At 46.3% G+C, this 26,991-nt stretch overlaps 1 protein-coding gene across 1 annotated transcript in view; it reads left to right on the plus strand.

The window, feature by feature from the left end:
• INSR (insulin receptor) overlaps positions 1-26,991 on the plus strand; it is a 1,116,918-nt gene that overhangs the window by 648,758 nt on the left and 441,169 nt on the right. The window contains exon 6 of the mRNA XM_069649227.1: positions 11,637-11,851. Coding sequence (XP_069505328.1) covers positions 11,637-11,851 — 215 coding nt within the window. The remainder of the gene's footprint in view (positions 1-11,636; positions 11,852-26,991) is intronic.

A 26,991-nucleotide genomic window follows, 5' to 3' on the forward strand; every position in this document is an offset into this window, starting at 1 on the left:
AATAGACAATTCTGATTAAACAAGCAGAAATTCAAATCGCTGCATATAATCATTGTTAAATCCGCATAAGAGCGGATTCACTCATCAATTAACATCGTTATTGATGAAACATACACTTTTGTTGTAATTGTAGCCAGATTCCAATACTTATTGATGATTGACAAATATTTAAATTTGTCGATTGTGGAACTCTCTAGTTCAATTACTGTACCTTGGACAAAGAGATTAGGATTTAACAATTTTCCATTCGGTTTTGTTTTTAATCAGCGTTTTTTGTTTGCCTCCTTCAAGTTTCCTTTGCAGGGTGGCTCGTCTTCGTTCATTTTCAGACAACCCCATTTCAGACGAGATTTTTGCATTTGGACTGCTCCATCACAATAAATTGACATCTCATAGCCGAAAGATAAGAGTGCATCACAAACAGCTAGTAAAGTGCTTTCAGTCAAGGGTGAACGGATGTGTAGAATGGCCCTATCTGATCGATTTTCAGACACATACTCCACCTATATCAATGTCGACAGTCGTGATTGTATCTATTCAAATTTACATCTTGATGGGGCAACACGATGCAAGCTGAAATCGACTGTCGTGACGCTTGCTTGCTGGTTTCATCTTGTGTATGTAGGTGGTGAGTTTCTGGTTTCTGAGCTGCTCTAAGTCTAGTTTTATGGTTAGAATCGTCCATACTATTCACTGAATTTTCATCAGCGATTGAATAAGTAGACAGGTTGGCCAGACCTTCCAAAGTAAACTAATGTGTAGCACTATATTCGTCGTCATACATTCTCTGCCCTTTTTTAGAGTTTCCAATCGTCTGTGAGGTTTGTTTGGTGAGAATTGGTCACCTTTGGTTGAGAAATTGTAGTTGATTTTGCCTGACAAGGAAATCGCTCGAATAATACTATCGGCGGCGGAGTGGTTAGGTTCCGGATAAACGCTCTAGCCATTTGATTTTCTTTTCTTGTTCACCGCTGGAGTAACATTCTGTGTTTTCCTTAAGTTGGATGTCAAGTTTTTAGGCTTTTGACTAGCTTCTTTTGAAAACGTTATATTAGATCTTTTTGCAAAGATGTCAAACATTGAAGTTTGCTTGAGCAGCTCAGTAAAGGCTGGAGGCAGCGACTGCTGTATTCTTCCACTACTTTCACCAGTTTCTTCACTCTGGTTTACATTTCCAATTTCTTCGTTTGATGAGGGCTTTTTGAAGTTTTCATCAGCCTGTGGTTTTTGCAATGTCATAATTCCTGATGATTGTTCAATATTAGGCAGGTGTGTGGGCTGTGGGTCTACAGTCCTCGGGGCCATAGATTTGGAGGCACCAATTCAGGTGTTACCCACTATTTTAACTTGATTCTTTACTCATTTGGTTTTGTAGTGGTTTCTTGAAAATCTCAATACAGCCCGTGCTCGGTAAGGTGCCTTCTTCGTATTCCGCCATTCGTCTCCTCGCACACTGGCAATGAGTTTTCATACAGTTAGTCGACATTTGGAAAGGATTATGTCATATCCATTTGGTACATTCTAGTACCGCCTTCATAAGCTCAGTTTTCCCCTCAATTTCATTTTGTGTTAGGTCGCTTATGAAATGAAATTAAATGATATTTTATTTATATCGTGCTCGTACACAAGTGTATTGGAGTGCGACCAGGCAAAAAAGGGAGAGGAACAAGGGAGCACAAGAAAGAAAACCGCAATCTTACTAGGTCCAGTGACATTGAAGAAAGCACAAGTGTACGGAAAAGGGAAACGGGCAGGGGGGGGAATGCCTGGAAGTGGGTGAGGGAGTGGAAAATGCAGAGCAGAGGAGAGAAAACATACATAAAAATGTAATAAAATATATAATGAATGTAATAAATAAGGGCGATAACCCTTGGTGCAGCCAGCAAGTGGCAGGTGAAAGTTAGTCAGAAAGGTATATCTGAGAAGTGCAGAAGTAAAGTGGGAGGGGGACTCTATGGGTACAGATACAGAACCCTAGTGCAAAGGGTGGCCTGGAGGCAGTGCAGGAGGGTGGCAGGGTGAGCAGGTACCTGGGCCCGAATGAGAAGGTGGCCAGGTGCACGATGCCAAAAGAGGAAACGGATCAACAGAGGAGAAGGGGAGCAAAGGCAGAGGCAAAGAGGAAGGTCTTGAGATGCTTCCGGAACCGGAGATGGCTTTACTCAAGTTTCAAGCTGGCCGGGAGGCTGTTCCAAATGGAGGCACCAGCCGAAGACAGACATCTACCCCCAGCTCGTTGTTTTTTTTTTTTTTTTGCAAAACGACTAACCCTGAGGGAGTTAGAAGTAGAGGAGCGAAGGGCTTGAGAGGGGAGTTATTTATGGAGTGATAGTTGAAGGTATTTTGGACACAGGCCCCAGAAAGCCTTGTGGACAATGCAGAGGGTTTTAAATATAATCCTTGCATCCACTTGGAGCCAATGAAGGGATTCCAGGGCTGGAGAGATACGATCCCAGGGCTTGAGGCCAAGGACTAGTCTTGCAGTCGTATTCTGGAGTAGTTGTAGAGGGTGGAGAGTGGAGGCAGGTAGATTTAGAAAGATGCTGTTACAGTAGTCCAATCTAGAAAGAACCAGAGTTTGGGAGACGGTGAGCTTTTGAGGGAAGGAGAGGAAAGGCAGAATACCACTAAGCAGGTGATGTAAAAAGTTTTACTTTTTGGAGACATCAGAGATGTGTGCGGAGAAGGAAAGTGTAGAGTCAACGATAACCCTGAGGTTCGTAGCCGCGCAGTTGGGGATAGGAGGAGGGCCAAGGGAGTCCGACCAGAGAGGCAGAGGAAAGGATGGAGATGGACTACAAATAAGGAGGATCTCTGTCTTGTTGACATTTAGACATAGATAGTTGGCGGCACACCAGTTTTGAATGGCGATTAGACAATCCGAGATGAGAGAAGGAGAGGAGGAGGCAGAAGGAAGCCTGAAAATGAGTTTGGTGTCCTCAGCATAGCACTGGAAAGTTGAGCAGAAGTCTATTTTGCCACCTTAAAGACGACTCCGCTTCAAAATCTAGCCTTTGTTGTATTTGAATTGCAAAGGCTTCAAAGGTGTATATTTTTGCATTCATTGTTTCCGAGTAACGACACTTGGTTGTTAACAGTGTAATTTAGTTTCGTACAACTTGACAAATGGAAGCATTGCAGTCGTGGTCGCAGCCATCACGTTATTGTAAATTTGCATGCCATTGTCCACTGATAACGGTCCATGCTTCTCAGGTTTTTGTCTATCGTCATTGACTGTTGGCATGTCGCGATTGTAAAGACTGGAGGGGGTATCTGTACTCCTGCTCTCTATATGGCAAAGCATAGAGCACCCCAGCCAAGATTCTCTATGCGGTAGCTATGGTCGAGCAATCAAGGCTTAAGCTCTTAGGCGGTGATGCAGGCTGTTTCTTAAGTACAGTTATGCTCAATATAGTCTCGAGTCCTTCTAAAAGGTTCTATGATCCCAAAGTACCTGGTTTCATAGTGTTCTTCGATGAGTCGTCGACAAGCCCTTCTTGAGTACAGATATGTAGTAGCCACGGGTCGTCGAGATTCTGTGAAGAAAAGGGTGAACTTTGTTGTTGTGGCAGCAGCTTTGGTACTTGGGGTGCTCGTTGACAGTCGGTCGAAAATGTCCGGCAAGCTGAGGTGTGTGCGGTGCACCTCGACGATGTGTGCCACAAGGAGTCAATGAAGAACTTTGGCCCAGCAAGTGCGTTGAGTCGTCAGCGTCTCTGTGGTTTTCGAGTGGCGGGAAACCCACCAGCGGATTGCTCCTCGGTCGTCGGGGGGCCTTCACTTTCTCCGTTGGGGTGAAAGCAGTCAATGAGGATGAGCAAAGGGAGTCCTTGTTTCAAGGTTTTTAGTCAAAGGAGCACTGCCGCTCCGGACGGCGACGGCGGCCGTCAACGACTATGGACTTGATTTTCCAGCCACCTCTCCTTGTGATTCCACAGCGGTCCCAGTCTCCGGTTGGCAGCCTTTTCGAGGGTCTGACGTCCAGGGAGCTTTGGCAAAGATCCGCTGATGCACGATGGTCCCTCGTAGCTTGGGAAGAGGTCTCCTAACGAGGTCCTCTCTTGGATCAGTTCTTGAAGGCACAGCAGCTTTCAGATTGGCAAAGGACAGCAGCAGCATTCCTTCTTTCAGTGGGCTTCAAGGTTGAGCATCAGTTTCAACTTCAGCTTCTGAACGATTTCTAGCAGTGAGAAACCCCTCACTCTGCTGGGTCACACTCAGGCAACCAATCATTCAGAAGGGCAATCAGGCAGTCAGTCAACCGATCGGGCTCACAGTGCATTCAGGCCATTCTTCTCCATCCAGACACCCACAACACGGAATGTGGATTCGGACAAGCACTCCACCATTCAGCACTACACACTGCATTCATACCAGTTTAGGGCAGGGCTGTTTCAGTCATTGTGTTAACCACCAGATACCAGACACCCACAACATGAAATGCTTATTCTTCACACTCCATTCACCCAGGTCCCACCCCAGTCTGGCCTGGACTTGCCCACAACACCATATATGGAACTTCCACCCAACAGCCAGTCGGGGGGGGGGAAGGGACAGAGTGGGGTCTTCCCGGGACTTCGGGAAAAGTAAGGTAACAGGCAATAGAAAGCAAGAGGCCACAGGGGCCATTTTGTCTCCTATCACGAATCAACTGATTCCAATGGCAGGGCCGGGTATCCCCAAAATGGAGGATACTCAGAGCACCTGTCAACTTTCAGCTGGAGCTCTACCAGCCCATACCCTGCTCTGTGGGCCACACCTGGGTGCCATAAGGGTATCCCAAGGATCTGTTCACTATGACCAAAAAGAGGAAGAGTCGCTCCACCAGGAGTCCCACATGAACTCCTGCGTGGAAAACAAGATAGAACATACATGATAAAGCAATAAAGGACAAGAATACAGAGGCCATGTCCCTCCGATGCATTTCCAGCCTCACAGTGATCTGGCGCCATTTCTTGTGCTGTTGACTTGGGTGAGATTGCTTTTTCAGGAGGTTTTACAGGGTGTGCCGTCCCGTGTTCCCAGTTTGGCTGCTTCCTTAATCTAGACTGTGCAGTCGTTGATCTTCCTTTTGAAAGAGGGGACTGTGCTGGTTTTTCATTATGTGCTTGGCTTAACGAAACATAGATGTTACTTAAGCCTTTTGACTCATTCTCACACCTTTTCAAGGCATCATTTCGATGAAGATTTCCACCACTTGAAATCCCCAAGCCCACTGTGTCGAAGCTGGCAACCTTGCTCTTAGCTGTGCAAAATCAGCCTTTAGACACCTGGCTAACCGTGCCTCTCTAAAGGCCAAGTCGTCATAATCTCCAGTAGGAGTAGAACATCTCGTGCCGAGATGACTTGACCTTGGTAGACACATCGCAGTTTGTGTGGTCGGATGGCTGGCAATTATGCCATGATTATTAGCTGCCATTTGAATGAAGGTCTTAAAGCCAGCTGGTGGACGCAGCTCCGATGACTTGCAGTTTTGTGCCGACACTGGACATGCACGTTGCCACGGCAACAGTGAAGTAGACACTTTTCCTTTCACCCGGCATCTCTACTAGCACAGGTTGACGATACTGTGAGTCAGTGCTCACAGATGGCAAAGGCAACCCTCTCTGTGAACGAGGAGAGTCCCAATCACCCTGTCTCTCTGTTTGCACTCTTTTGGTTTGTTGGTTTTACTTTGGTTTGAGTGTCCGTCTGAGTGGCTTCAATATTTACATCTGGGTCACAGGGCGGACAGCTCGCACTACAACTTCTTTCTAGGTTATTATCCATCACTTGGTCATCAGATCTTTCATCGTTCTGCATGATGATTTTTATGAGCTCTGCATCAGTGATATCACTGGTTGCTCTCATCTGTTTAATTTGAAGGTTTGAGAGTTTGGCTGTTACAGTATCAGCCTAAACCTGAATCAGTTGATTCAATAAGTTCATTCATAACATCATGCGCAATGAGAAACTTCAACCGGGGAACAAGGATTGCTTATAGATATTAAAGGTATTTTCAGTTTCATCAGTTTCTTCATTATTTTCATTTAAGGACTATCACCACATTTTCCTCAGTAGCCTCAGGTAGACAACCCACCTGCGCCATCGGGCTTGCACGTAGATCAGTTTCATTCCCACGGCGCAACTTTTGGCGTGTAAGTGGGCCTGAATTTAGCATGGCTACAATTTTTCCAAGTTTTTGTCAAGGTATGTGTCTGGCCGATGGGCGATTGCAGACAACAAATGTACCCTGATGATACAATGTCTAGGTGTACAATTCTCACCTTGTTTTTTCAGAAGTATAGCAAGCACTTCAGTAGAGAGAAGCCACGGCTCCGACGGATGCCATCAATACATGATGCAGGGGCAGCTTTGAAGCGCAGCTACGGCGGCTGATCGAGGCTCAGTGGGGCAGACTGAACTCACTGCCAAACTCTACTCCGCCGACTCACCAAGACTCTGCCTGACTCTGCCTGACTCTGCCTGACTCTGCCTGACTCTGCCTGACTCTGCCTGACTCTGCCTGACTCTGCTTGGCTCCGAGGTATCAGAGTCTTTGAGTGAATAGCCTCTCCTCTTCTGAAAGAGCTGGTGAAAATACTAGATTCACGGGGGAAGAGCACCAAAAGTCCAGGGTCTGCTACTTGCACTGCTTTCTCACGAAGACTCTGCTTGTCTCCGCCTTACAATGGAGTATTATTATAGTCTGAATCTTGGCACACCCCTTTACCTCTATGCCCACTATTCTGTCAAGCACTTTCTGAACTTCATTGGGCAATCCCCCTTTAACAAAGAAATAAAAAAGGGAAACTGATCGGTCCCACCGGTCACCCGTCTCCTCTCGCCACATCTCCTGCACTTTTTAAAACTTATTGAGTGGCATTGTCATCATCCCCCATAGTATACTGCATTATGAACTGTAAGCCAGGTGTGTTGGGGTATGCCTGTCGCAGTGCATCGCACACTTGCGCCCTAATAGTATTGAAAAGTGCCCCATCATCAAGTTTTACTCCAGGGTACCATTCCTTGACCCCCATGTCCCCAGCCCGATCCCCACAATTGCAACAAGTAGGCTTTTCATGTCTCCTACCGCGAAAGGAACCCCTGCTGTCTGTTTCTCGAAGGCATATATCCACTTTACAGCCCCGACAGTATGGACTGGGAACACCTTTATCAAATTATTTGTATCCATCTGCACCCATGGCACATTATTCGCCCTCTCATGTCCCTTGTGTATTAATTGCATTTGCTTGCCTACTCCTCGTCCCTCTCTGCGCTCTCCACTTCCCTTTTTCCTTACCACTGCTACCCTCCCAAACCTGCTCCTTTATTGCTCACCCCACAAACTGTCTACCCTTTGTGTAATTTCTGAAGCCTCTTGCGCCTCACTTTCCTTGTCTTTACACTCTTCCACACTGTCCCAGTCTCCTTCCTGTCCCTCTTGGTGCGCTTCCCTGTCCGACCTCACTTTCCCATAACCTGCACTTTCTGCCCCTTGATCTTTACTCCCACGCTTCTCGACACATACATCCTTAATGGCGGTGCTATCCAGTCTGAACAAAGCGTTTCCCCGGCCCTCCACTCGTCCAACCCACACCCTTGTTTATTCTCCCCTTCTTTTAGGGCACTACCTTCGCTTTGGGACCTACTTCTGGCAGTATCCTCTACATCCTCCACAGGTCTAAGATCTCTTTTCGCTTCTGCAGTTGTTTACCCTTATACTTAGCGGTTAGAAACGTGCTCATGTGCTCTAATATCTCTATTATTAAAACCGTTCTCTGGCCAGGGGCGGGGCATTACCCCTTGGGTCTCTACCATCCACTGCGTGTGGTACTGCTCTATTTTGTCCTAGTACAATGGCAATGTACTATACATATACTTCAGCGGCGTAATTTCCCCCGTATTAACAATGTGATATTCAACAGAAGCTTTTAGTTGTATATTAGTGTTATTGTAACCGTCTCTACTGGTCCTCCGGTCCCACCTTCCGGTTACCCTCTGTTCACACACCCCACCCCCTTTCTTCACTCACTCCCACCCTTCTCACACAGCACAGTCACACTATTTTCACTGACCCTCCCTTGGCCTCCACTGTGTTCACGATAACGGCTCAATACACCAAAACAATAAACTAAAATAATATGCTAAAACAACAACCTCTACTTTACCTCTTTCCCCCACCCAGAATATATTGGGCAGAGGAAGCTGAGCCCTTTAATTATATGGAGCTCCTACTTTTGTATCCTCCTTATCACAGTAAAAAATGGCTTCACCATCTCCCCTTACTCTGAGAGGATCCCACACTCCTTTTTTCCCCTCCTTATAATCTCCTTAATAATAATGATATGAAAATACAAAACCCGCCACATGGCCTTTCCACACACACTCGTCACACACACACAATCACTTAATTTTCCCACTAACTCTTACCCCTTTTGTTGCTCGCAAGAGGTGTACTTACATTTGCGTGTTGACCAAAGAGCAGACAGGAATTCTATGAAAATGGCTTCTGTATACCACTACGAGTTGCATGCTCGGGACTGGTCACTGTAGGTGGGCGCTGCCCCTCCAGAAATGCGACCTGGAAGCCTCCATCTTCCCGGGGTTCGCTGGGATCACGTTGGGGTCACCAAAATATAGAGAAGCCCCTCAATGCTCACACCAGAAAGAATACAACCCAATAAGGAAATAGGCCGCGCACACCTCTTGCAGGGAAAACAAAGTTTTATTTCCACAAAAATAGAAAAGCACCAGCAAAGGACTCTGCTGGCATGGAACCTTCTGGCAAAATCAGTACGGAGGGAAACAAATTAGGTGTCCACACTCCTGTCCCATGCACACCTATATATGCTGAAGGAGACTTCTGTCAGATGTTTCGTCTAACTTGTATGATTTGTATAACTTAATATCAAATTATTATTCCAAAGAATGCCCTTACACGCGTCTTCTTTATGTGTATAATGGTTATTTTACTAAAGATGTGTAACTTTCAAACTCATTGACACATCATGCTCTTGATGCCTGACCATATAGGTTACTGTTCAATTTACAATTCTATATACAATGGTGACAATAATCCAAACCATATATTCTACACCGAGCTCTACACGTTTTGAGAATTCCATCTCTTCTTCAGGAGCAAAAAGAACATTTCATCTTGATTTTTCAACATAATTTCTAAGACAAATTCAAAGAGTACATGTCGGAAACTCTGGCCTCATGTTGATTGGGATATTCTTTGAAAGCGAAAGAAAACACCCCAGTCCAACACCCATTTAAGCAACATTGGGTGAAGTATAGAGAAATTGATGTTACTTATTGTTTTCTGAATCCATTTAACTATTGAAATATCCCAATCAACTTAGGCTAGAGTTTCTGATATGTACTCTTTGAATTTGTCATTAAGAGATTGTTGAAAAATCAAGATGAAATGTTCTTTTTGCTCGTGAAGACGAGATGGAACTCAGCAGTGGAGGGAGAGAGAAAGCGGAGAAGAGGAACATTTTGAGATGCTTCCAGAGCTTCGGATGGTCCGGCTCAAGTTTCAGAGTGGGAGGGGGAGACCATTCCAGAGGGAGGCACCTGCAGAGGAGAGGGATCCATCGCCCACTCTCTGCCTGGAGAAGCGTCGGACCATTAGGGAGTTGGAGGTAGCTGAGAGAAGGGTTCAAGAAGGAAGGTATTTAGGAAGAGAGCGTTGGATGTAGTGCAGGCCCTGTCCCCAGGATGCCTAATGGACAATGCAAATGGTCTTGAAGTTGATCCTTACATCCACCAGGAGCCAGTGGAGAGATTTCAGGGCTGGAGAGATACAGTCCCTGGGCTTGAGGCCAAGGATAAGTCTGGCAGTCATGTTCTGGATTAGTTGCAGAGGCCGCAGAGTAGCGGAAGGCAGATTGAGAAAGAGGCTGTTACAGTAGTCCAGCCTAGAGGGAACTAGGGCTATGGAGACTGAGTTTCTGTGGGAAGGTGAGAAAGGGAAGAGTACCTTTTGAGGAGGTACAGCTGGTAATGGGATTTCTTGGCGACATCCGAGACGTGGAGAAAGATAGAGTGGAGTTGAAGATGGCACCAGGTTTTTGCCTCTCACAAGAAGGTGAAGGACGAGGGCAAGAGGGGGCGGCCAGAGTGAGAGAGAGAAAGCGGGAGCTGGAGTCCCAATGAGAAGGATCTCAGTCCTACTAGCATTAAGGCAGAGATCGTTGGTGGTGCACCAATCCTGAATCGCAGATACAGTCAGGAATGAGCGTGAGGAGACGAGGCTGAGCGGAGCCTGACGGAGCGGAGAGTTCCATCTGCATAGGACTGAAAGTTGGAGATCAGATGGGCCAAAGGGGCCAAGTAGAGATTGAAGAACCAGGGTGAGAGGATAGAGCCCTGGGGAACACCACAGGTGGAGAGAGAGGTGGCAGAGAGAAAGGAACCAGGTTGGAACTGGGAGGGGCGGTGCAAGAGGACGGAGGTCAACCACTCCAGGGCCTGATCCATGATGCCCAGTTTCTCAGAGTCGATTGATCAGAATGGCGTGGTTGACTGTGTCAAAGGTAGAGGAAAGGTCAAGGAGGATGAGGACAGAAGGGATGCTGGAATTGAGGTTAGAGAGAATGGTCTTAGTTTCTGGTTTTCTGGTTAGTCTTTCCTCCTTTATTTTTAAGTCTATTTTTCACTATTTCTGGATGGTGAAAATACAAGTCTCCTGGGACAATGAAGCGCTGTTCATAACAAAATGTGGGGTATACTTCTTAAATATTGGGTACTTAATCAGAAGGGGGATACTGAGGAGGGCAGGTTTAAATAGTTAATATTTGAAATCTAACATGCTCCTCGTGGTCAAGGTTTTCTAATACTGCCTCCTGTCTCCAGTAAGAACCCAGAAGGGAGTATAGTGCTGCATGTGACAGCGTACAATCAAACGTCATAGCAGCACGATTAAGTACAGTTGCTTGCTCCGCAGAAATATGTGCTTTGGAACATTTCTAAAGTACCCTTAGTCGTCATGATTTGGCACTTTGACATGCCTAGTTCTCTAAACATATATCCTTTCATCTGCTTGAATGTTTCCGACACTGCTTTCCAAAATAATTTGTCAGTGTTTTAATACAAACTCCGGAAAGTCTTTTTTTATCTTGTTGCTACCTGGAAGATACTTGGCCCTGCATTTTATTTAATAATTTATTACAGTTACTGGTCTGTGGTCTGTCAGAAAATGTATGCAGTCCAGTGGCTGGGCTGCATACATTTTCTGAAAGAAAAGAGTAAGGTGTGACCTAAAGTATATGGTAAGACTTGCATTATGTGGAGGATTGCACTGTGAAATGCATGTCTCCTAAATTCACATGTTTGGTGATAGGTTGAAAGAGCTGTAAAAGGTTGGTTGACTGCAGTGATCGAACAGGGACATAGGGTAATATCTGGTAAGAGAAACAAGTGTTTGTGGCAAGCCAGTAAAGCATTTACATTTCTCGGGCTCCTGCTAGCCTTCCTAGAGACTGACTAGCCTATACAGAAACCAGGAGATTTCCTGAGTGCCTGAAAGTCAATCGAACAAGGGGAAGGCAGTTGCATGTTAGACGACTCCATTTCGAACAGTGCAGCTCAGACCAGGAAGTGGATTGTAACCGATTCTAACAATCATGTGTTTGTTTGCTTGACAGAAATTACTCATTCTATGCTCTGGATAACCAGAACCTGCGGCAGCTCTGGGACTGGAATAAGCACAAGATGACCATCATGAAGGGTAAACTCTTCTTTCACTACAACCCCAAATTGTGCTTGTCGGAAATTCACAAAATGGAAGAGATTTCCGGAACAAAGGATCGCCAGGAGACAAACAACATTGCATCAAAGACTAATGGCGATCAGGCTTCTTGTAAGTATAATGCAAGACTCTCACTCTCCTGATCAGTGTTTCCAGGAATGCTAGAGTAAAATGGTTGTTGTCAGTGAGAGGCAAGAGATGGAGTAGGCAGTAAAAGAAAGGGGGGGGGGGCTACTACCAAACTTCTACAATACATATTACCATCATGTCCTTCTACTGTCCTTACTTGTTGAGGTGTCCCACCTCCGAGCCAGGAGTCCTTTTCTGAAGAGAGAGCCGATGGCACTTCTCAATTCCACTCATAAATTGGCCACACAGGATGCCGGCATATTAATATAAAAGACTTTTTTAATGAATTGAGCCCAAATAATGCTCGGGCCACGAGAAGCGACACCTTTCGCACCTGACCGGTGCTTGATCACACCAAAAGGATTAAGGCAGTGTGGTGTCCTGCTTCTTCTAAGCATTGGAAATTCCCATTCATCCACAATACTTCTATTTTTTCCCTGTCCTCCCACCCAGTGAATCCTTCGGAGGCCTGATGAGCTAAGCTTTTGTTTCCCATTTCTGGTCCAGGCTCTTGGGGGTCTTGCCTATAATACGGAATTAATGGGAGGTCTTGGTGGGGCTCAGACTAAGGCAGAGGTCAACCCTCAAGACCCAAAACTCCCATTAAGTAGGCGTTCTCCTGTTTTACGATTTGGGTCTGGGGATTTGTGGGTTACTGCTAGGAAGCCATAAACGGGCCTGCAGAGCATTGTCAGAGGCACCAGGAAGTTCAGTGAAGGAACTCCATCGCAAATGGTGTTGAGTTGATATTTCTGGCAGTTCTGAGGCCCGAACTTGGAACCTGATCTGCAGCAGAAGCAGTGCAGGGCAGTAAGTGGCCTACTAGTGCTAGCCCTGGGTTGGTTAGAAAGTGTTTGGACTTTTTGGTTATGTCTGTTACTAATGCGATGGCCATGCTCCGGATAAGTGGAAGGGAACCAGGTAGTGCCTCGCCCGTTTCACTCCAGCTTCACTCACCCATGTTCTACAATATCAGGTGCATATTATGCTCATTGAGCAACTGGGTGGGGGGGCGTCAGCTAAAATGCAATCGGAATGATATTGGTGTGCAATATCGTCACAAACACTGTGCGGAGTACCATGCTAGGACCCTGATAAATGGATGACAAGTTCCATGGTGGTGTGCTGCATACTGATGCTATACCAAGGGATGTTTGATCACAGTAAATCTGAAAGAACTCTGTGTAAGAGCCCTGGACAAGCAGGAGATAGTCAGTCAGTCTGTTCTCTCTCTTTACAGCCGCTTCTCCCTGTTTGATTGGTTATTGTGATATTGGGTTATTGGCATCAAGGCACATTCTGAGATTCTGTCATCTAGCGAGGGTGGTGTTCTATGGTATTGAGGGTTGGTTCACACATCTGTAGCAGGCTCTGGAGGGTCAGCTTGCAGCAGTGGTCCTTCTGCTGAGGTCTGCTTTCCTCAAAGATGATCCCTCAGCACTATATCCATGTCAGCTTTATAATCGGGGGAAGGTGAGCTGACCTATGGCCAAGCCCTTGTGGCCTGTTGCACTGCTGTACACTAGCCTTTGGAGCCCCGCTTAGGTAAGTGCCAGTTCAAGTATTTCAGAGAATCTTTTGTTCCTATAGACATGTCATTGTGGCCAGGACAATCTCCCCAGACAATCCAAAGTGGGGTAGGTAGGCTACAGCAGCAATCCCAAAGTCCTCCCTACCCCAGGGGTAGACCTGGTCCTCTCCTATTGGGTTCAGGGGGCTGCAGTTTGACTTGGTGCAGCGGTTTGATCATTCTAAATTATGAATGCTTGGTATCTGCATGGGATGCATTCTCTGTGTTCACCTAACTTCATACGGGCTCCACGATTTTACTTCGGAAACATTACCCATGTCTCTTGTGAGGGTCGCTAGGTAGGCCTGATGTTCTCTTTTAGAGGACAAATGTGCTTTTGCTTATAACGTTGTATGTATGCTCATTTCGCACACACACTACACTCCACCCCTTGGATATTCAACTACCATAACGCAATGGCCAAAATGGAGGTTCCCAGAACCTACGAAACGAAGATTCGTAATACATGAAATACAGCAACAAACTAAAACAGCAAAAATGCCAAAAGCCCAAACCAAATCTAAACGCAACGCTTCAGGAATCCAAGAAAACGTCTGACCCCACCAGTCCCAGTTCTTATCCTGTGTCACTCTGGCAACCAGAGCTTTCAAATCCTTAATGTTTTCAATAGAACGGGAACAATCCTCCAGGTCAAAACAGCACATTCCTTCCACTGCGCTAATCCCAAATTATGTTTAAAAAATAAGTAAACAATAGCTGTCCTATTCTGCAAGATAGCTTTTCTTCTATCATGTAGTAATAATTCAGTTAAAGCCTGCAAAGTCTCATTAGGCCCCTTACTACCAGGCAAGCTAATTTAATCATGGTTTTATATCCCCCGGCTGCCAGTCCCCAAATCCCCACTGAGGAAATAGTCAATGCCAAAACTTCAGTTTCAGACAACAAATGTACATCATAATTTCTATCAGGTGATTGAGCGTTTATAGGAGGCGGATCGCGTGGATCGCCGAATAGCAGGGCGTAGAGGAAATGGCATTAAGCTAAGGCGTGTTAAAGTACAAGGACCACCTGAAATTTTAGCAGGAATATATGAATATGTTTGATTCCCACAAGAAAATGGCCAACCTGCAGGGAGTTTCACATGGCTTAGTGGCTAGCTGTTAAAATAGTAAAATTACACCACATATTATTGGAAACATCAATACAAACAGAAATTGGTCCAGCACATAGGCGGTGCTCGAAATCTGTTGTCTCCTCATCATGGTTTAAGTCAAACTGTTGGCATTTGCCAAAAAAGTTCGGATCACAAGTCATTTAGTAGCAGGCATTGGCAGGGGCAATATTGTCAGTAATAATACTGGTCATGTTTCTCCATTTTCGGTCCATGTCTGCACAAGATGTAAAATACTCCTACATGGAAATTGAACCTCTTGCATCAGAGTTTTCAACCAAAGGATCCTTATGCAGGACTCCAAACAAGGTTCGTAATACCGGAATAGGCATTGGTTTTGCCACAAGGCACGTGGAGACCAAATTAGCAGAATCATGTACATCTGACTTGTAAAAATGTGAAACGTTTAGCACCCACCGGGCTAGGTAACTCCATTATCGTTTTGCCCAACTAGTGTGGGATAATTATTCTGCACCGAGGATATAGAAAGAGCGGACATGTGTAGAGCATCACACTTTCGTACACGTTTCCTCAAGGCGCTGCAGTATGCTGCAATAGATGCATCATTGGGCTCAATAGTAATAGCAGGTGTGTCAGACTCGATCCAGATCCCCAAGTCCAATGGCAGGATGGAGACATTTGCCACTTTCTCCAGCATGTCCCCGGACCCCCCTGAAGACACTCCACCGTGCCTCACACAGACACTCAGCATACACAGTTTCTATAAATCAGAATTCAAAAACAAGATATCAGTGAAGTATATCGCTCACGTAAATAACATGTGTCGGCCGGAAAATGCGACCATTTTTGTTTTCCCGGTTCCATCACAAGAACAACCTGATCCTCCCCAGCCGAAATCACATCTGCCGGAACAGGCGGACCACTAGGTTTGTCGACCCATACTTTTGCACCTGGCATAATAGTATTTGATGAGCCAAAACCCTTGTCCCCACGAATGGTTAATACTGTGGGAGGCTCTCCTTTCCTCACCATGGATAACTTCACAGGCACTAATATCAATTGGGCCACTCGGTCTCCTTTATGAATTGGTAACAACTTTTCGCCACTATTAATGAGAATAACCTTGATCTCACCTTGATAATCTGCATCTATAATCCCTCCTAACACTTGAATGACTTTTAAGGTTCGTCCGGATCTAGGGGCAATCAATCCCAAATGTTCAGAAGCAATTTGTACCACAATACCTGTGTCAATCACTACAATGCCTCCAGGCTCCATCGGATTTCTTCTCTCGCATGCAAATCTACCCCAGTTGATTCTGGAGTAGCACACCAGGCGACATTTCCCAGTACAACAAAGTTTCACACCTCTCTGGGTTCTGAATTGCAAGTTTGCCATCAACATGCGCATTAATGGAGTCTCACCGTTCGCAACGGGACAGTAGTTAAGTATTTGCACAGCTTCCACCATGAGTTTACGCCACCTTTACAAAGTACCCTCCTCATTTTTCCGTAACTTTGCTTTCAACAATCCATTCATTCTCTCAATTCACGCAGAAGCCTCCGGGTGATGAGGGACGTGAAAGGTTCATTCAATTCCTTTTTCATGACAATAGTCTGAAACCAATTTTCCTTTAAAATGGGACCCATTGTCACTCTTTATCTGCAAGGGAACACCATAACACACCGCCACTTGATCTAATAATTTTATCATATTCAATTGTGTGACTCTTTTACATGGTAACACCATCAAGTAACCAGAATATGTGTCCACAATAGTGCAGGCATATTGACATCCCCTTCTAATGTAATCGATTTGCCATATTTGTCCGGGCAATTTGCCCCTTCTCAATGTGCCATGAACAATATGTGGGATAGATCTTTGCTAGTAATGTTGACACATAGGACACTGCAAATGTATTGTTTTCATGATCTCTAGTGGGATGCTAATTCCCCCGTCATGTGTCCACCTGATAGTAACTTTCTCTCTGAGATGTCCACTCTTTTAGTGGGCCCATATAAGCAATCCCTTCCAGCTCCTCCTCTTGCGTCCAAGATTGTCATTTTCGCATGTTCATCTGCAACAGAATTTAACCACCGTTCTAATGAATCCAATAATGAATCTGTGGCACAATGTGCATCCACATGATACACAGTTACTGTAATATGCATTAGCATCTCAGCAATGTCTTGGCACACTTCATTCCCCCATACTTCTTTAGCATGGATCTTCAACAATTCTTCTGCCATGTAGGCAACCATATCGCCAAACCATTGGCAACGGACCATGAGTCAGTATAAATTTAACAACTCCCGGGCATATCTTGTTTTAAAGCCTGATACACTGCATGTAATTTGGCGAATTGGCTACTCTTCCCTTTTGCCAAGGTGGTTAACACCTTTTTTAGTTTGGGATTACTAATCGTTCAACTCCCAGATACTTGGCTGAGCCATCTGTGAACCAGGCATGTCCAACTTGCTCACTCGACAGCTCTCCATAAGGGATTCCCCATTTTGCAGGAAATTCGCATGAAATTCGCCAATCATCCCTTCCTCACTTGGTTCCAAGTCAGCTAACGGAACACCTGCCACTTGTTCTTGCAATTCTTTTTTTTTAAACATATTTTTATTGTTTTCTTAAAAAAACATAACATCATCCCCAAACTCCCCCTCCCCACCCCTCGGAAGAGTAGGATCAAATGTTGTTGTAATTTCAAAAAGTTATGTACCAAAAATGTCTGAGATTTTGATATTGTGCAGGCACCATTGCTCCATCTAGTCCGATCTTAAATACTCCAACACCGCCCCCCATTCCTTTGTAAAGGAGTTCTTCTGGGCCTGGAGATGGTGTGTAATCTTTTCTATTGTCATTTGTGACCACACTTTTTGTAGCCAGGTAAACAATAAAGGCTAGACATTGTTTTTTCTAGTTTTGAGCGATTGTGGCTCATGCAGCAATAAGTAAGCCCAAGAAGCTGCTCCATTGTGCTATATGGAGTCTTTTGGCCTGAGGGTCCTTTAGTCCACACAATCAGACCCTTTCCCCCATTTGTGCTGCATCTGGAAATATTTTTGGCATCTCCGTTTGGACTTCCCTCCAGAAACCCTTCACACCCTGATAGTCCCACCAGATATGCCTCCATGTGCCCCATCCTCTCCAGCAGTTATCCGACATTTACGGATACATTGATTTGATCCGTTCTGGAGTGTAGTGCCACTGTGTAATGATTTTGAGCCACATGTTCCTTGTTTGGACGGCCCGGGTAAGTTTCGGGATACTGACCCACAAAGCCTCCCATTGTTGTTTTGGAATATCTTCCCCCAGCGTGCCCTCCCATCTTTTCATATATGACCATTTAATTTCTTCTTCTGGCGCTTTAATGAGTTGGTATAATGTTGACACCAGTTTTGTCGCCTGGGTTGGATATTATATATCTTTCAAATGGTGTTAAATCTCTCGTGGCTGCCTGAAAAATCTCCGGAGTGGTGAGCCAGTGCTTTATTTGTTCATATTTATATCTGTCCGCATCCGTCAGTTTCCACATTTGTTTGCACTCCGCAAATGTCCTTAGTTCTTTGTCCTGGATCATTTCTCCAATTTTTCTGCACCCAGCCTCCTCCCATTTTTCAAATCCCCCTGGTTCGCATCCCGGAGGGAACAGTGGGTTCCGACAGATTGGCATAAAGGGGCCCAGTGGGGTGTTCATGATTCCCTTCCTGGTTTGAGCGTCCCATGCCTCGATGGACGTTTGTGTTTCCACAACAGGCCCTGCAAAGGGGTCCTAGCCACTTCCCTGTCTTGTGTTGCCCAGGTAGTGCTTTGGTCCTCTGCCAGCCATTCCCTCATGATCCCGAGTTGTGCCGCTTGGTGATATTTTTGAAAGTGTGGGAGTGCTAGGCCTCCTGCCTTGATTGGTGCAGTGAGGATGGCCCTTGCAACCCTGGGGGTTTTCTGTTCCATACGAATAGCAATATGGCCTTGGACAATGCTTTGAAGAATGAGTTTGGGACTGTCACGGGAAGGCCGTGAAAATAATAGAGCACCCTGGGGAGAATGTTCATTTTAACCGACTGGACTCTGCCCCACCAAGAGACCCTAAGTGGGGACCATCTGTCTAGGTCCTTCTTCACACCTGCCAGCATTTTAGGAAAATTGTTTAAATAGAACAGGTCTACCCGGCTCATGAGTGTCACCGCTAGGTACTTAATGCCTCCTTCTGTTATTTTTAGATCGAGCTTTCCCGCCACCTTTCCCAAGGACCCCCTATCTCCCGCCAAGAGCAAAATTTCTGATTTTTTTCTGTTTATTTTTAGACCTGACAGCCTCCCGAATACATCCAGTTCTTTTAGGGTCTGTGCTAAGGAGTTCTCGGGATCTTCCAAAGCCAGCAGCATATCGTCTGCATATGCAATGACTTTGTGTTGTCTGCCCGCCATCACTATCCCTCTTATTCCTACTGTTTCCCTTATTTTGATTAGGAGGGGTTCTAAGAATATAGCATAGAGAAGGGGGGAGAGGGGACACCCCTGTTTCGTGCCTCTTGATATCTCGACCTTATCCATTACTTCCCCGTTTATTGCAATTCTTATCGACGGGGAGTTGTAGTTGGCCTTTACCATATTGATAAATTGGTCCCCGAACCCCATGTGTTTCAGCGTTCGAAAGAGGAATGACCATTCCACCCGGTCGAAGGCCTTTTCGGCGTCTAGGGAAAGCAATACTGCCGGAGTATGTGTAAAGCCTATTTTTTCTACTAAGTGGATAATCCTTCTTAAAGTATCATGTGTTTGTCTGCCAGGAATAAAGCCTGATTGATCGGGGTTGATTAGGGATGGGAGGAGGGGTGACAGCCTGGCAGCGAGTATTGTGGTGTAAATTTTTGCATCCAAATTAATCCGGGCAATGGGGTGATATGAGCCAGGGAGGATTGGGTCTTTACCTGTTTTGTGGAAAACTAGGACTTTCGCCTTGTTCATGGATGGGGTTATATTACCGCTGTCCTTGAATGTATTGAACAGCCTAGTTAGTCTCGGGACTAGAATGTCCGCATACTTTTTGTAGAAGGGGGCCGTAAAGCCATCTGGCCCTGGTGCCTTATTGTTCGCGAGGCCCTTTATTGCCCTGTGGACTTCTTCTTCTGTAATCCTGGCATCCATGCGCTTTTTTTCTTCTTCCATTATTGCTTGAATAGGGAGATAACGCAGAAACCTATCCTGTTCATTTACGTTAGGGTGCTCCGTCGTGTAAAGGTCTTGGTAGAAGGCTTTGAAGGTCTCTACTATGCCCTGGTTGCACGTTTGAGTCTCTCCTTTGGCATCCATCACTTTCAGAATCGCCAGTGCATTTTGTTTCCCTTTGAGTTGTCTTGCAAGGTATCTGTCCGCCTTATTGGCGTTGATGTAGTAGCGTTGCCTTAAGTACAGAAGGGATTTCTCTGCTTTTTGGTTTCGGAGCATATCTAATTGGCCCTGCACATGCCTCAGCGCCTTCTTGTGGCTTCTATTGGGGTGATCTAACATTTCCTCATGAATGTCCGCTATTTTTCTTTCCAATGTCCTTTCCCACTCATAGGTCTGCTTATCTTTAGTGGCTTTTAGAGCTATTATATGCCTTCCTGTTACCGCCTTAAATGCTTCCCAAACAGACGCCAGAGGTACCTCTCTATTGTCGTTCAGATCAAAGTATTCACTCATTTTTCCCCCACGGTCCCACCCAGGGCTCTGTCCCCCAGGATGTCTAGAGGCATTCTCCATCTCCATAGACCCCTTCCTCTGCCTGGGATCTGAAAGTCCAGGCACAGTGGAGCGTGGTCAGAAATTGTAATAGCGCCCAAGTCAATACCTCTGATCTTCCCCAGGAGGCCCACCGAAACCGAAAAGTAATCAATCCTTGACATTGTGTTATGAAAGTATGAATAAAACGTGAACCCACTGGCCTGGCCCTTTTTTTCTCTCCAGACATCATGTAGTGCCAAGTCTTCCATCTTTTTTTTCAATTGTTTGGACGGGGCTCCCTGAGCATGACTCCCCCCTCACCCCCCGTGCTCCTATCCAGCTTCGGTTGCCAGGCTAGGTTTAGGTCTCCTCCCAGTATTATCTCTCCCTTCGCGAATCCCTCTAGTTTCCCCAGGGTGTCTCAGTAAACCATCCTGTCCCGTGTTTGGCACGTATATGGATGCCAGAGTAAGCTAAGACCATCTAACGTGAGGTTAGCAAATGCATACCTCCCTTCCTTGTCCACCTGTGTGTCTAATGAGGATTGCCCCAAAGCCCCCCCTCACCGCAATCATCGCCCCTGCTCTTTTATCCCCCGCGTTCGCCTGCGCCCATATCTTGTACCCTTTCAGAAATATCTTCTTTTTATCTTGTGCCTTAACATGTCTCCTGGAGGAGCAGAATATCCGCCTTCTCCCTTTTAACCAGTCCCTCCACTTTTTTCCTCTTCACCGGCGAATTCAGCCCCCTTACATTTAGTGAGAAGATTCTAAACTTTGTCATCTCATCTACTGTTACTGCTATCCGTCACCCTGCTATTTGTGATCCCACCCCTCCCACCGAGGCACACCCTCCCCCCAACCCGTTCAACTTACCCTCAACTAGTAACTGAAACTCAACTTTGATCCCGAGGAGGGCCCAGGTACCTAAGGTTGCTAGGCGTTTCGCCTATCGCTTCTTGCCCTCTCATGACTCAGGACGAACTGTGCGGGGAGTCCTAAAGCCCACATCACTCAAAGATCCAAGTAGTGTACCCTCCGGAACCTCTGCCTGGCCGCCCCATATGAGATATTCTGTGAGACATTCGAGTCCGTCCACACCCGCCTTCTCCATTCTGAACATCTTCCCCTCTTTGTTCCTTTTGAAGATATCTACTTCTCACCCGTGGGGTGTCTAGCTTTTCCCCCTCCAGTTTGTTTTTTCATCTGCCTTACCACCTCCCATCCCCGAGGCCTCTTGTGTGGTTCTCCCCGGGGCCTGACCCCACCTACCGCACCCTCCTCCGCTTGCAGGCCCATTGTTTGGAGACCTTCCTCACAAGTTGTTACTCTTCTCTGTTTACCCTCCCACTCAAACAGAAGGCCAAAAGGGAACGTCCACTTGTATCTGATTTCTTTCCCCACGAGTTCTTTCACTAAGGGGGCCATCTCCCTTCTTTTTAAGAGAGTCGCCGAGGCCAGGTCTTGGTATAGTTGGATTTCCACCCCATTCATCCGTGTGTGGTCTAATTGCCTTGCCTTCCTTAGTATCCGCGGGGTGTTCCGCCGTCTAGCTAAGTTTAAACATCACAGAAATCTTCATATTAAGTTGCTTTTTTTTTGGCGGCCAGGCGAGAGCGCGACTGAAACGCGACTGCTTCTGCCGTCTTGGATTCCCACTTGTTCGTGTAATTTGACCACACCACCCTTTCCTGTTTGGGCACGAGCTTGTATGTACCAAATTTCCATTTAATAATCCTTGCCTCTTGAGCGTGCCTGATCCAATTGGTTTTAGGTGAACTCAGCACCCATTGCATAATGGGTATTTCTGGTTGGATCAATACATCATGACCCACCGTCAATTGTTCTGTATCCACCAGTGCCCAATAACCAGCCAACAGTTGCTTTCCAAATGTAGTATATCTGTCGCCAGATTCAGGTAACTTCTGACTCCAAAACCCTACTGTTTTTGCCACAAACTCCAGTTGGCATATACATCCTGCACAGAGGCATTTCGTTCGATCTTGCCTTCCCTCAATGGCCATAAATTCAGAACTTTCAGAATGGTGTCTTTGGCTAATTGGATTGCTCTGTCTTGTTCCTCACCCCATTCAAAATAGAATTTCTTACGTGTTACTTTCTAAAGGAGCGGCAAGATTTCACCCAGATGGGGTATGTGTTGTCTCCAAAATCCAAACTACTGGGCTTGTTTTTTAGTTCTCAGAGTGGCAAACTCGAGGATCTTTTGTCTGGCTGTAGGCACCATTTCGCGATGTCCGTTGTGCCACTGAATTCCCAGAAATTGCCAGACCTTGTATTTTAGTCTCATTTATTTTTCATCCTTCCTTCCTTCCTTAAACCATCCATAATAAGATCTAAGTGTACTCGTACACTATACTCACCATTCCCTTGGATTAGTATATCATCAATATATAGTGTACGATCTGCAAATCCAGTTTGCATGGGATGTTGTCCAAATGTTCGGCCAGCCGGCCTGTGACAGATGGTTGGTCTATTCATATACCCCATTGGGAGACGTTTGAACGTGTACTGTCTCCCATTCCAGGAAAATGCAAACTGCTCCTGACATTCTTCAACAATCGGAATGCTAAAGAAGGCATTAGCTAAATCTAACAGTGCGTATCATGTTTCCTCAAATTTCTGTATGTTTTCAATTGGCGTCACCGCATCCGGAACTGCTGGTATCAGCGGAGGCATATGTTTATTCAATTCGGTATAATCAACTGTCATCCTGTAGCTTTCATCTGTTTCTTTGACAGGCCAAATCGGTTGCTCCACGCCGTGGTCACTGGTCATAACATACCGGCTTCTACATATCCTTTAATGATCTCTGTAATCTCCTTTTGACCCCCAGGAATCCAATCTTGTTTCATGGACACTATTTTTGTGGCTATCGTAACCTGCACCAGGGACATCTTCAATTGACCAACAATCACGTGGGTACAAGTGAACACACAACCCCAAACTGATAGTTTACCTCCCAATCCGAGGGCCAATCCTTATAGAATATCAAATCCAATAATGTATTCGGGAATCGGCACCACCAATACTTGATAGCTATCCCTTTTTAAACTCCCAATTTTCATATCTTTATTTGTTTGTACAGCAGGGGTTTCTTTGCCCCCCAATTCAGTTATTGTAAAATGTCACACTTTAAATCTCGAAGTATTCTCATGTATCAATGAGGCCTCCACCCCGGTATCAATTAAAGCATTTACCTCCTGTATGTTTCCCGATTGCCAAAATAATTTTACTTTTCCATGAGGTCTATCTATCTTGATTTGGGCATTTGTCACTGGAGTTTGACCGTCATCTTATTCATATTTTGAGTGCAGGTTTCAGGATTCCATCTCAACCATCGCACTCGCCATTTTCCTAAGATCAGGATACGCTGGCTGATATTGCTTGGATGTATCTGAAGACAGATAGTCTACCTTCTCAGGGGGCGATGCATACGGATCCTCCCCTTTTTCTTGTTTATGCACTTCCTGTCGTTTCACCTGTTTATAATGCTCCTTTCTGTCCAAACGCCGCTTTTTGTACAATTGATACATTTCTTGTGTCTCAATCCCATCGATATCCCCCCGCGGTACCCCGTCTTTCAGTAGCGCTAGGAACATATAATTTCTAGACAAGCGCGTATTGTGACTGTCAAACCTCTTCCCAGGAGTGCGCCCTGCTCCTCCCTCTCCCATTCTCGGGGTCTTTCCTCAGCCTTTTCCCATTCTCGTAAATCCGCCAGTTGTCTAATAGCATCTACCACCTCATCCTTTATTTTACCTGTCATTCCCACCAGTAGAGTCATTATCACATTCTTATATGCCGGAGAGGCGGTGCGGCTAATAGTGTTTCTAGCCGAAACAGATAATGCTACTAACCTCATATGTTCGGGATCATCTAAATGGATTGTCTCTTTCATGGCATGTTCCCTCACTCTTTGAATAGCCTCTTTCAGCGTATACCATTTCTTTTCCCTAGTCGGCCAACATGGGGCAATAGGATACTTGCGATTACAGCCTTGGGCCACCGTTTGCAACAAGGACATTTGAGACTCTCTCCGGTCAGCCTCTCGCGGAGGGCCTACCCGTAGAATTTCCTGTATTTGGACTTCCCATGTCAACGGTAAAAACCAAGCTGAGTCCGTCGAATCTATGTGAAAACCTGCCGCCCCTCCATCAAGTAACCTGACCATCCAGGTCAGCAAGGGTTCTCCTGCCCTTTGCTACAACCGGCCAACTATTTCCCCAATTTCTTGTTGTGAATAATCCTCCTGTGCGGTCATATCTACTACCCCTTCTACGGGATTGTTGGGATTACGACCTATTCTCTGCCGTATCACTGGGTTAACCACTACTGCTTCACAATCAGGTTCCATTTTGGGTTTGGTTTCTGATTCCGAACAACTCTCAGTGCTAGTACTATCGAAATCATCTGCATTCCAGTGATCTGGGACCCAGTCCACGCCCGCAGTGGCAATCACAGTTGCCACCTTGCGAGAATTCACTCTCCCTCTTCTCTTGTATTTATAACGAGCCACTCTCACAGCAGCTCGCTCAGCTATCACCTGATATTAGTCTCCTTTATCATGATATAATTTCATCTGGAGCTGTTGCATTAATGCCAGTTGATTCTTGGCTGCCAGCTCTTTTTCTAATTTCAGGACATTCGCCTGTAATTCAACAACATTCTGCTGATGTAGTTTTCGGAAGGCATGTAGCAAGACTCCTTCATAGGGCCGAACACTGCTTCCCTTTTTCCACTAGCACCTTTGCAAACAACCCACCAATTTATCTGGACTCGCCTTTTCTATATGGTATTCCATTCCTCTCTCAAACCCGGCCCCACTTGCCCACACCTGGGCAACTTTGGCATATGGACTCTTGGTCCACCCCGGAATAGTTACCTCAGGACAGCCTCCGCCTGCAGAGCTTCCTTTTTTCCTAAATGGGGAGCTCATGTTACTAACTGGATATTACACGTCCCCGATCGTCAATACCTCACCACACTACTCACTTTGCAAAGTGTTTGCCTAGTTGAGGCCAATATCATATATCTCATAAAATATTGGCAGGGAACCTTGGCTTTAATAGCAGCACAAGGACCCTGCTCAGAGCGCCAGTTTTTTTGCTTTATAGTGGTCACCTGTGGAGATCTCATACTTACGTTCTCCTGAACCATGCAAAATTAGTTATTGGGCTCAGATAGCCAAAGAAATACACATCACACATTAGTTATAGTTATAAGAAAAATGGCACATTGCAAACCCTTTATTCGATTATAACATGCAGAAAGGAAAAACACACACATAATCTGTTATATAGACAAAAAATGCTTCACTGTTATGATCGCCACAGAAGACACCTTCATCTCGGCCACTACGACACTGCTTAGCCCCACAGCAGGTAGGCAACGAGATTGATCGTTCTAATGGGATCTGGAGCGGAGCGTTCTCCCTCTCAGTGAGACTGCATCACCCAGGGACCAAATTCTAACTCTCTATTCCAAGAGGAAAACCCTTGTCTCTTATGGGGCTGCTTTCGATCCCCGCCCCTCATGGGTTACCATGCTGCCCCTCGGGGGAAGAGCAGACAATAAGCATGAGATGCAAACAGAGTGCAATATTCCAGGTAGAAGTGGAAAAAACCCATTTTCGAGGGGATTGGGTCCCCCAACCTATTCCATATCTGACAGGTAATGTCCACAGCTGTGCTGCTTCGGAAAATCTTTGGCGTCTGCGTCGATGTCGTCGATGCACATCCCCGAGGACCACCTCCGATGGGCGACGTCACCCGATGTGATAAGTAGGACGCACGACGCCCATAGCCTCAGTTCCGTTTTTTCTGCGAACGTGTTCGCTTCGTGAATCTCTGTACGCCTCGACTCTTTGGAGTTTGCTGTTTTCTTCTCGGTTCGTTGAAACTGTTCGGTTTTTTGTGAAGACGTGTTTGTGGCAATGTCTACTTCGTCTTCAACCCCGCATCCGGGCTTCAAGAAATGCGGGGACTTTGGGTCCAAGATGTTGGTCACGGACTCGCACGACGCCTGCCTCTGGTGCCTCGGGGAGGTCCACGATACAGACCGCTCACGGCAAAGGCCTTGCGGGAACGCAAGAAGAAGTTGGCAGTAGGTCGGGTGTCTAAGACCCGGAAGTCGAGGTCTGCGGCTTTCGACGGATGACTCAAGGGGCGACTCTCTGCGTCATTGTCGGAAGTCTAGTGGGTCTCCTTCCAGGAGTCGGTCTCGCCACTCCTCCGCCTCTTCGAGGCATTCCCGGAAGCGCCGGCATCGGTCGCCTTCCCCGTCCTCTTCTGAGGACTCCGCCCGTCGGCGGGTCGCTTATCCCTTCATGCAAGCGACACCGGAGGAATGGGCTTCCTTCGGGAAGCAGATGCTAGCGATTCTTGAATCGCAGGGCACCGGTCCATCCGCGCCTCTGAGTGGGTTAGGTTGGCACCGGTCGAGAGACCCCGCTCGTACGCCTTCGGGCTCGGGTGGTCGGCACGGCTCGCGGGAGAGGTCCTGCTCGGACAAGGGTAGCCGTTCTCGCCATGACCGTTCCAGGTCCCGGTCCTCGAAGCGCTCGAGACCGCGTGATCCTGTGCCGTCTTCGAAGAAGACATCGACGCCTGTGGTGCCGAGGTCGCCGACGATTTCTCTCGAGGCTCCACAGGTGTCTCCGAGGGGGTCCTCGACACTGTCGGCGCCTAGGTCGTCGAGAGACACGCTCGGAGCTCCGGCTTCGAGGC

Source organism: Ambystoma mexicanum, chromosome 1p (assembly GCF_040938575.1).
Source record: "Ambystoma mexicanum isolate Mex_15411 chromosome 1p, UKY_AmexF1_1, whole genome shotgun sequence".
NCBI lineage: Eukaryota > Metazoa > Chordata > Amphibia > Caudata > Ambystomatidae > Ambystoma > Ambystoma mexicanum.